We start from the raw sequence: 10,789 nt of genomic DNA on the forward strand, positions 1-10,789 counted from the left end.
GTATGTACATACATACATACATACGTATTGACTGGCAGCCGCAACGCAGTTTTAGTTTCTTTGTTCTTGTTTTTATACCCTGTTTTCAAAGAGAACAAGAGTATATTGTGAATTTCCCACTTTAGATTAAAAAAAAATTATCGTGCCAGCAAAAGGCAAATTCCTGTATTTTGTAATAGTTTGAGAGTTTTAGTCTTAGTCACTAACTGCACCGTTCGTTTTCTTTATATTTGTTAATCTCCTTGAAAGTTTATGTCAAAAATAAAACAAATTTGCATTAGCTGGCACGACATTGCTAACAGAGTATTGCGCAGTCGGTTGACACCAACTGTAGCGTTTCTGTCCATGGCGCTGAGTCGCTGACGAACATTGAAAGCATCTGCCAGTGCCCTATATTATAAACATCGCTTTTTGTCCCAAATCCAACGTACAACAACAATAACAACAAGAAGGCGCAATTAATTATTTTCGGACTGCCGAAGATTAAATACTCTTGAAGTAGAAATGTACAGACACATTTTATGAAAAATTTATAAAACGCTCTGTCAGAGTATTATAATAATTATAATAATAATGTGAACAACAACAAAATTGTTTTTCCTTTTTGGACATTTCGTTTGCATTTATTTTTGGTAAATTGCCATATTTTTGTTGTTTGTTTTCATGCAGCAATATTTCATTTCTACGCAGCAGCAGCGGCAGCGGCCGGAAAAACAAGTTGGCTCAGTGCCCCGTTGCCATATTGACATATTCTCGTTGCGCATTCAGTGGTAAAGTGCAGGTGCGCAGTTTGTAACGGCACCCATGCGCGAACAGCTGATCGATAAAAATCGATTGAAACTAACCTAACCTAACGGCAATTCAGTTTAAAATAAAAATAAAACCGTATCACTATCAGCTGCATCAGTATAAACAAAAAAAATAAATAAAAAACACAAATTGCAGCAGGCTGCGATATTAACAATATTTATATATAATATATATATATATATATAAAAACGTTACAAAAATATGTTTCAAATTCCACGACCATCGCGGGTAACGCTGCAAGGCGCTGCCATAGCGCTCGGCATGGTGATGTTAATGTCCTGGTAAGTACTAACGCGTACACCTGTAGCCACCTTACGTTATACAGTGAATGCTTGCTAGAGCGTACACCAAGGGCTAAACTCATACAGTGTTGCCAGTTCAGCTATTTTCTAGCTAAATTAAGCTGATTTCAGATGTCATAGCCCGGAAAAAATTGGTATTGAAACTGATTTATCCCAATAACGGGTACTTGCAACCCTGTTTAGAGCTAATTGAGATCCTTTTAGCTATTTTAAATTTTTTGAATCGGCAACTAATGAAGGCCCTTTTCATCGGTTTTGGGAAGAAATGAGTGCAAACCTGACAGTTATAATTTTGAGCAAAGCACGTCGCCCGGGTTAAGCCAATAAATAATTGCTAGTATGTACATATTGCAAGCTACCGCACGCATTCAGTTAATTATTTAAACTTTTAAGTGCACTCACGCCTTTCAATTTAGGTCACAAACCAAAAGCATTTGCATTCACATGCCTCGCGCATTCTCATTCCAAAAGGAAGCGAAACTAAAATAAATTCTATAGCCGGCGACAACGACGCAGCATTTTAAAGCGAAAGCATGACAGGAAGAGCGAGAAAGAGAGAACGAGGGAAATAGAGAGGGAGGGAGAGAGAGAGACTGGCTAAATGTCGCGTGGCCAGTGCTTATACCCTTACACAGAGTATTTTCATTTTGTCACGACATTTTTAACTAGATATGGGCGTGGTCGAACAAATACAAATTAAAGGCACATATGTGTGTATCTAGTATAGAACAATCGACCGTTAGCTGAGAATTGGAACAGGCAATCAATTATTAAGCTCTTATACATATCTAAATCTTATTATTCAACGAAATTAAAATTGAAAATATTTGATAAAAAATAATCAATATTTTTCTAGTATATAATATATATGTACATATATATATGATTGATTGAAAAACATCATGAATTTATACATATATCTGTTAGGGTATCTAAACGTCGACATTTCTTAAATAACTTCTTTGTATTTGAAAGTTGTAATGTTTTATTTTGGGCATAGATATATGTATGTATATGTATATACGCCTGCATATGTACATATATGTACGTGCTTACACCTTCGGTTTGGCTGGCTGCTGGCCCGGCTGGCCCCACAACCCCCACCCTACCGCTTGCCCTGCCTTTCTTCACCATGGCGCGTAAATGCAACTGTATTAGTATGTGGTTGACGGTCAGCTACGTTGTTTTTGCGCTGGCTTTTTATGTATGTACACATGTACATACGTACGTGTGCATATCTATATATTACACACACACATGCCTTACTGTGTGTGCGTCTGTGTCTTTGTGTGGCGCAATTAACCAAAGAAAAATGCAGCAGAAATGATTCCGCACGCAGCCTCAGGCAGAGCTTGCCAGTTAATACATATTCACACGTATATACATATATATGTATATATATGTTATATATATAGTACATTCGTACATACATATGTATGGACCTAGTCATGCACACGTTTGTACATGTATGTATAAAATTGTGTCTAACGAGTAGAATGAGTGCGAGAATTGCACTTGTTGTATTAATTTGTTGTATTACATTGTTTATCATCCGATTATCAGTGAAAAAACAGCAACAGTTGCAGTTTTTTTTTTGTAGCTAAAGGTTGTTTGACAGGCAACGGACGCCAACAAATGCCAATAACAATAACAACAGCAACTAATTCGAAAACAAATACCGTTATCCGACACAGATGTCAATCACAATCTCGATAGCTTTGCCCGCAGAGAATAATCGATAGCAGCTATAAATAAACGCCAAGTGATATTTGCTTTACACACAGCGATCGGCTTTGTCCGTCCATGACAAAATCGGAAGAAAAAAAAGAAGCTATATCTGTCACAGTTTTAGAGCTAGTGTGACCAAAATTGGAACGAAGACGACCGATGAGCTCCTTTGAGGATGGTTCTAAAAATATTTTTGACTCTGCCGACTGGTTGATTTTTCAGGTTGTACCAGACACCAAATTCTCACTTGTTATATGTCTATTTTTGCCTATAAAAAGTGTCGAATGACTAAATTAATCATAATAATAATAAGAATAATCTCTTACTAATTATATATATTTATAGGTAGTGCTGATGCGTGGTGTTAGGGCTAGCATGTCTGAATAAAATTAGGCGAAAACAGATCTATTCGACTTAGTCACATGTTCCTTTAAATAACAAATACCTTTTTTGGTGGAATATTTCAATGGGGGCTATATGGTATAGTATTCCCCCCGTTGACAAAAAGCACATTAACTCTCAAACATAATATACATATAAGAAAATTTGTTCGTATATAAGAGGTCAAGCATTTCTCTTACCGGGAGCTTAAATATATAGTATTTCAATGCTTATAACTCTGCTCAAAAATGAACACAACAATTTACACAAATTTGTTGAGCTAGGCAAATAATAATACCTTGAACAATATAAAAACTTGTTGACACGAAAGCTTTACTTCCGATCGATCAAAAATCAGCCCATTAATAAACTGATCCGATCCGGCGGGACGTTTCAAGTAAAAGTGCATTAGTTCAATGCAATCAAAATTGATTAGCAAAGTTCATATACAAAGGTGGCTTTCACTGGCTGCCCAGAGATACCCACAAATGCACAGTGCACGTCTATATAGCCATATATATACTATATATAGATACATAGTATAGATCTACCGAAATGTAGAATCTATACCAATTCCTACGCCTGGAATTTGGAATGTAAGTCCTCTTATTGCAGGCGCAGATAAAAGGATTTATTTTATATATATTTAGAAATCAATAAATCGAGTTTACAAGGGGACTAGAATAGCATGGGACATCTTTCAGCACACAAGGGTGCTGCCCAATGGGAAGAGTATTCGATTTGGCAATGTCAGCTGTTTCGTCCGATTGCCACTTGCCCTCTGGCAACAACTTTGTAAGCAGAATCGAGCGGGAAGTAAACAAAAAATAGCTGTGCAAGGCAAACAATGAGATAATGATAGACAGTTTTGTTTTTGATAAAGAAATGCGGCTATTTCTGGCACGCCAACGATTAAATACCCTTGCAGACATTTGCTTTAGAAGGGTTCTTGTGCTAACTCTTCTTTGCCGATCGATTGTTCCTATAGGAGCCAAATGGTTTTGTTGTTCGACTTGACAGAGACAGAAAGACCGAATCGGACTCCTATGACAACATTTGAATACCCTCTGCTAGGGTATATCAAGTAACGTGTGCTGCACACATACATATAAAAAAGCATATACCTATTATCGTAAATAGCCTCTAGAATATGTAAGCTTTGAAATATGGAAGTGACTAAGTCGTGCGACTACGCCTTTTGTTATTGCCATTTTAGATAGAACGCACATTGAGAAAATGACTACTTTCGCTGTTTGTCCCACATTTAACAATCTAATCTATATGTATATATATATATGTATATATGTATGTATATGTAAACGCGTACATATGGTATAATTTGACGTACATAGGTATAATTGGACGATTTAGAGATTTATTGCCACGTATTCTGCTTACGTAGCTCATTTATTTATCTGTCTTTCAATTTAAGATGCTATTGTTATAAACATATTTGTGTACATGTTTATACAATAAATACCCCTTGCGTGCTAACTTGCTACAGGGTATGCCCAATAACCGCACGTTTCCGTATTTAGGTAAGATTAGAGGTTCTTTAATTTTGGAAAAAAACGTTGTTCAAAAGTGAGTTCAACTTGCATTTTTTATGCCATTTTACAATGCTATTAGCAAATTTTGTGAATCTTATTCATATAATTCATGTGATCTATATCGACATATATATATATTTATCGATTGACAATTAATTCCACTAAAAGAGCGGGAGCTATCGATATTTTAAAATAAACTTAATTTTAACTTTAATTAACAATATCAAAGTATATTTGGCACTAGCGGGTATCTTCGTGCAACTAATCAGTCAGGACAAACAGTTTCCGGTTTTGTGGCCGTTTTTCAGGGTGACTTTAGGTATGTGACCTTTCAAATCTTAAACGATTTTGTTGAACTCAACGTTTATGAAATAGCTTACCGCTTTGTAGATATGTGAGGGGAATAGTGAAGCTCGTTATTGCGGAGTTTGGTAAAAATATCTGGGAAAACAGACAATTTGGCCAAACAAAAACTCATTTGTCGCGCAATTCTTCCCGAAAAGTTATACAATATAGTAGTAATGCGATCTTTGAAAGATTTGGCTGAAACATAAGAAGATAACCGATAAGTTTTTCATACAAGAAATTAAATTTTGATCGATCGTTCCTACGCCATCTATATGATATTGTGGCCCGAACCGGTTAGCTCCGGCTTACAGAAAAAAAGAATCTATGCAAAGTTGTATACCAATAGCTTTAAGACTGAAAGATCAGATTAGAGAGACGGACGGAGGGACGGAGGGACATGGATTGATTGTAATCATGAATATATATACTTTATGGGAATGCAAATGCATCACAACTCTATGGGTTGCAAATTTCAGACAAAATTATATTCTTCAAAAAAGTAAGTTTGCAGCCTTAATGCAGGAAAAAGGCAACATTTGTTGCAAAGTCTTATTAATAAATCCGTTTAAATCTTCAACAAGTTAAATACAAATATTAATTAAGCAAAAACTTGAATTCCGATTGACTTATAATAATTCAAGCCAGTTTTTGTTGATTGTTTCCGCGGAGAGCGAGTGTGAGAGAGAGGGAGAGAGAGAGAGAGGGTCTTTGCATAACACGTAGATCAGTCAGTCATATTTCCAGCTAAGGGAACTACACAGAACAACAAGAAGAAGATGAAGAAGAAGCACAGAAACAAACATGGATCAGCTGAGTTCGCTACACGTAAACGAAACCAAATGCAAAACCCGGTTTGATAGTCTGTGAAAGATTATACGAAAAGATGATGATGCTATAGGCATCAGCAGCTGTGAGTGCTTCCTGTTAGAACATGTTTTTCGACCAGCTAACTAAAATGTATATGGTTTAGAGTTAGCTATGCGGACTTTTGGTAATTGATGAGATGACTTAAGGCAAGTTAGCAAGTCGCATTAATGCTGGGCCCGTCGCCAGCAACAGTTCATTTAGCTTGAGTTTGTTGCACTGTGCGCTAATTGCTTCCTGATTTCGCAACGATCCTCTCCATATTTTGTATTTTTTTTTTACAGTGTACGTCCTTTGGGTGTGCTGTTCCTGGGCCTATTCAGTTACTGGCTGTATTGGACACGGTGCAGTTTTCGTGTTGTTCTCACACCGCAGCTGCGCGAAAAGCTCGAGTCTTGGTTGCATCGCATCGAGGATTGGCGTCGCAATTCACCCAGCATGTTCTGTTTGGTAAGCAGCGGCAGCCTGGCCACTCTTGCCGTGTTGGGCCATCTGATATCGGGCTCCACTCTGGTGCTGACCCTATTGGTACTCTCTGCACTCGTATCCACCAAATACAATTTCAAGCTGCTGCAAATCGAACACAAAGGTAAAGGGATTACAATTTATTTTATTGCTTTTGTAACTAAAATGTTGTGCATTGCAGATTTTAAATGGTCGGAGAAGATCAACTATAACAATGCCGAAGCCGAGCTAGATGATGAGTTTATGCCGGATGTAAACGAATCGAATCTATTTGTGTTGGAACGCGCCAGCGATGTGGCCACCATCAGCTCACCCACCGACGCCGATGGCGTTGGCGATGGGGATGATGATGAGTGCAGCGACGATATACCCTCCGAGCTGCTTATACCCGATTCCATACCCGAAATCGATGAGCATTCAACAGACGAGGACGATGAGTTGGTACCTCTGTCGCAGCCCAAGCAAAGTGCGGAATCAAACGCTGCTCCACAACAACAATACGAGCAGAGCCGGCCAGCCGAGGGCGAACAGTCAACTGCGGACAAGACAATGGACTTTCGTAGAGGGCACTTTAAGCGCGACTCCTCGTTGTCCACCACCTCATCATCATCAGAGGAAAGCCTATCCAAGGGCCTGCAATTTCCCGACCACACCAGCGTCGATGCTGGCGGCCCCAACACGCTGCGACAGCTTACTGAAGCGCCCAGCGATCCCGCTGCCAGCAACAGCTCTCTAATGGCGCTGGCTGTTAAAACGCAAGCGCAGGCACTCCTGCCCAGTCTCATGACCAATCTGGTTAAATGGGGCGCCAACCAGGTGGACAGCACCGATAATGCGGCGGCGCTGGCCAAATATCAGCGACGCCAAGTGACCTCCCTTGACTCATCCGATGAGAGCGACTTTGAGATACTCGAAACGGATGACTTTAAGTAAACTATTGTAACGGCAGCATATTACCAACTAATATCTTAAATATATATACATAACATATATATGCATACGCGTGTAGAAATTACAGCTGCACAGATGCTTATAAAACAAATTGGGTATCAGAACTTTTGATTCTGGCAATAGGTTTTTGCATGCCATATGAAAACGCGATGCAGAGAGTTTATAATTTGCGGCTTTATACACAGAAAATGTATGTATTGTAACTCCTACTATATATTGATGATCTGCATATATACCATTTTATATAGGTTTGTAATGTTCGCTTTATGACATCCACTTTAAGTTCTGTTCAGTTTGTTGTGCTTGTATACATTGTATTTTTATTTTAAATTATAGTCTTATTCTCTATTTTTTTTTATTATCATAATTGTGTTTTGGAGCAGCGGTTAAGTTACTAAAGACGCAAATTAAAATTGATTTGAGTTTCGTTTATGATTTCTATTAGAAGTATGCAAAAATGTAAATAGTATATCAATATTCATATAAATTTATACGGATACTCATGCAAATGTTGAGCTACTTAATCTGTACCCACGGCGTTAAAAAAAGAAACACAAACAAAACAAAACAAAACAAAGGAAAATCGGGCAAACATACATACTTACTCCTCTATAAATTTGATGCGGTGCTATAAACCATATTTAAACATAAACAAAAGGAAAATCGCTTCAAAGAAATTTGACGAAATTGTGCATAAAAGAATTGCTCTTTAGCGATTAATGCTATTTACTGATTATCGCGAAATAAAATCGATTTATTTAAAAATTTTTTGTGACCGTTAGCAGCCTGTCTTTATTCTAATAAAGGATATTCATTAGTTTCTGAATATATTACACGAATCAAAACTGATTTAATGCAGCATTTCAAATCAAACTAAATTGATTATTTAATATGGCATGAATTTGAAATATAACCAGGGCTGACTGACAAATTTCTGTTAAAGTGTGGCAACTCTTGAAACTTTTTCCAGGTGGCAAGATTAACACAACTGATTGCCAAATTAAAACGGTACATGGGCTGCAAAAAAAAAATGTTGCCAGACATGACACTGCATAAACATATCAGGTTTAAAAAACCAAATCGGATTTAGGCTCTTTTCTTCTTCTAATGCTTTTAGCTCATATTATATCTTTTATGGGGAGTCATTGCGCCTTGCTTGTTTTGGACTCAGTGGCAATCCATTCAAAGACACGTTTTGTAAATATTTTAAAAATTTCGTTTTGCTTTATACAGGTTTTTTGCGTATTGGATTGAAATTTCACAAAAATAATTCTAAAAATATGTTGTATATAAAAAATGTTTTAACAAATAACATTAAAAAAAAAAAACAATTCATATACTTATTATAGGAATTTTGATCTGTTTTGCATGCGCAACATGCGAGTTGCGGATGAACAGCACAAAATTTGACCTTGCCTACCGAGATCTATAAATCCATCTTGAACAAATGTTTCAGATTGACTCCGAAACGCAAAGTAAAATGGTACAACAACTCCACCATGCTAAGTATTGAGAAGCCCATAAAAAGACCAAAGATACCGCCGCAGTTGGCCAAAAAATCAGTCACGCCATACATCTCGGATCGTTTTGAGGTGATAAACTGGCTCTGCTTAAAGTAAATTGAGAGCCTGGACATCTGAGAGCCGGGATAGTCGCGCATAAACTCCGTGTCGCCTTCGGCGGCCAGCATTTCCTCCAAATCAAAGTTGGCCTGTGAGATTTCCGTGTTGTATACCAGCGATGTGCAAGCGGGCATGCAATTGCATGCAGTTTCCACGCCCCTCGGCGCCTCGCCGACAACATTAAGGCTGCGAACGCGATGAAATTCGCGCACAAGCAGTTCGCGCTCGGCCAGATTATAGCAATAGATTTTATCCTCTCCGCAGACCGGCATATCGAGGCTGCGTGGCATCGAGAACTTGACACAGCCACATTTGGTCAGCGTAAAGTTGGCCAGGCACTCCAGCTGGCAATTGGACTCGGAGTATACCTTGAAGAAGCGCAACGATCGCTCGTGGCTAAGGAAGCACTGTCGCCGCTGTGGATGATATTCAGCGATGCCGACGGATGTGGTTATCATACTGGGTTTAACGGCAATAAGCACCTCCCTGCCCATGGGTATGCGCACAAACTGCTTGGACACCTGCGGCACATCGTCCGGTGCATGGAGCAGCACCTTGAAACCCTGCACAGGTCCACGGCAGGCGTAGTCGACTTCTTGCTTGAAACTTTGCAGCGTCATAAATATACCCGAACGGGCACCGGCGCTGAGCACCCGAGCTGGATATGTTTCAACATCGCTGGCCGGATCATAGCCCGTCTCCAGGCTCCAGGTCGATTGTGTGACATTTTCCACTTCGCTGTGATTATACTGATACGTGTCCTCACGATAAATATCGGTCGGCCGCATTCCATTGAACGTATAACAGATGCCCTCCTCTGTCAGCGTTATGCGAAAGTATTTGTCGCACTCGTTGAACCGACTTAGCCAGCGGCAATAGAAGAAATACCGTTCGAAGGGCGGCAGCATGCGCTCCAGCACCGCAAAATAGTCTAGATCCTCTCCAGGTATTAGGGGCATATCACGATCGATGATGTGCGTATTGCAGACATGGAGCAGCGTGCGGAACTCCTCCATTTCAATGGAGGTAATATTTTGTGGCTTGAAAATGCGCGTCGCTCGCATATCATGCGAGAACTGGTTGTAGAGATTCGCAAAGGAATTGTTGCTTTTCGCTTTTACCACACGCTTTGTTTCCGAGCATATGGTGACCGCCGGAAAGGGTATATTCCATACGGGCGTTGATCTTTCCGCAAAGCTAACAATCACCGGAGTCTCATTCCACTTGGTGTAGGCGCTGTTGATCAGCGTGGCGCAGCAGTAAATGGACACCACAAACACAGAAAGCCAAAAGACGCGCTCCTTAATCGGCCGCTTCTCCTCGCCCAGATACTGCACCCCGTGTATGGAGGAGTTCTGGCAGTATTCATGGTACGTATTTACGAAGCATTTGCATAGGGTTTTTCCGACCGCCGGCTGGCGCGTTTTTTTCGATGTCAGATCGATGCCGTCGTTGTTGCTCTCCATGTCTGAATCGGGCACAGACATACTGCCATCCATTTCGTACCTCTTGGCGCGCACAAACATGGTTTAAACAAGACTACAGGAATCATTAGCTTTTGTACAGGTAGGCAAATTCACGCAATTTAGCACTAAACGATGATCAAATGTTTGTTTTTTTTTTTTACCGTAATTTTGGCTTTGTAACAAGTACATATGCTGATCGTGTCACGAACATGACCTAGAAATATGAATATGTAGTGTATTAATAGCTTATACATTGATTTATTGTTTCATAATTGAATATATTATAATATTTAATTATTTTG

General features: G+C 39.3%; 2 protein-coding genes across 2 annotated transcripts; one reads left to right on the forward strand and one right to left on the reverse strand.

The window, feature by feature from the left end:
* The first annotated feature begins 692 nt into the window (after nt 1-692).
* LOC135440619 (uncharacterized) lies at nt 693-8,180 on the forward strand. Its single transcript, XM_064699891.1, has 3 exons — nt 693-1,091; nt 6,268-6,572; nt 6,630-8,180. Exons 1-3 carry the CDS (start codon nt 1,012-1,014, stop codon nt 7,379-7,381), a joined length of 1,137 nt encoding a protein of 378 aa, XP_064555961.1. The 5' UTR covers nt 693-1,011; the 3' UTR covers nt 7,382-8,180.
* A 558-nt stretch (nt 8,181-8,738) lies between these two features.
* rpk (ripped pocket) lies at nt 8,739-10,635 on the reverse strand. Its single transcript, XM_064699893.1, has one exon. It carries the CDS (start codon nt 10,545-10,547, stop codon nt 8,826-8,828), a length of 1,722 nt encoding a protein of 573 aa, XP_064555963.1. The 5' UTR covers nt 10,548-10,635; the 3' UTR covers nt 8,739-8,825.
* Between the last annotated feature and the right edge of the window lie 154 nt (nt 10,636-10,789).

This window comes from Drosophila montana, unplaced genomic scaffold (assembly GCF_035044405.1).
Source record: "Drosophila montana isolate Dmon_TW-CO22-7 unplaced genomic scaffold, ASM3504440v1 contig_1624_1, whole genome shotgun sequence".
Classification (NCBI taxonomy): Eukaryota; Metazoa; Arthropoda; class Insecta; order Diptera; family Drosophilidae; genus Drosophila; species Drosophila montana.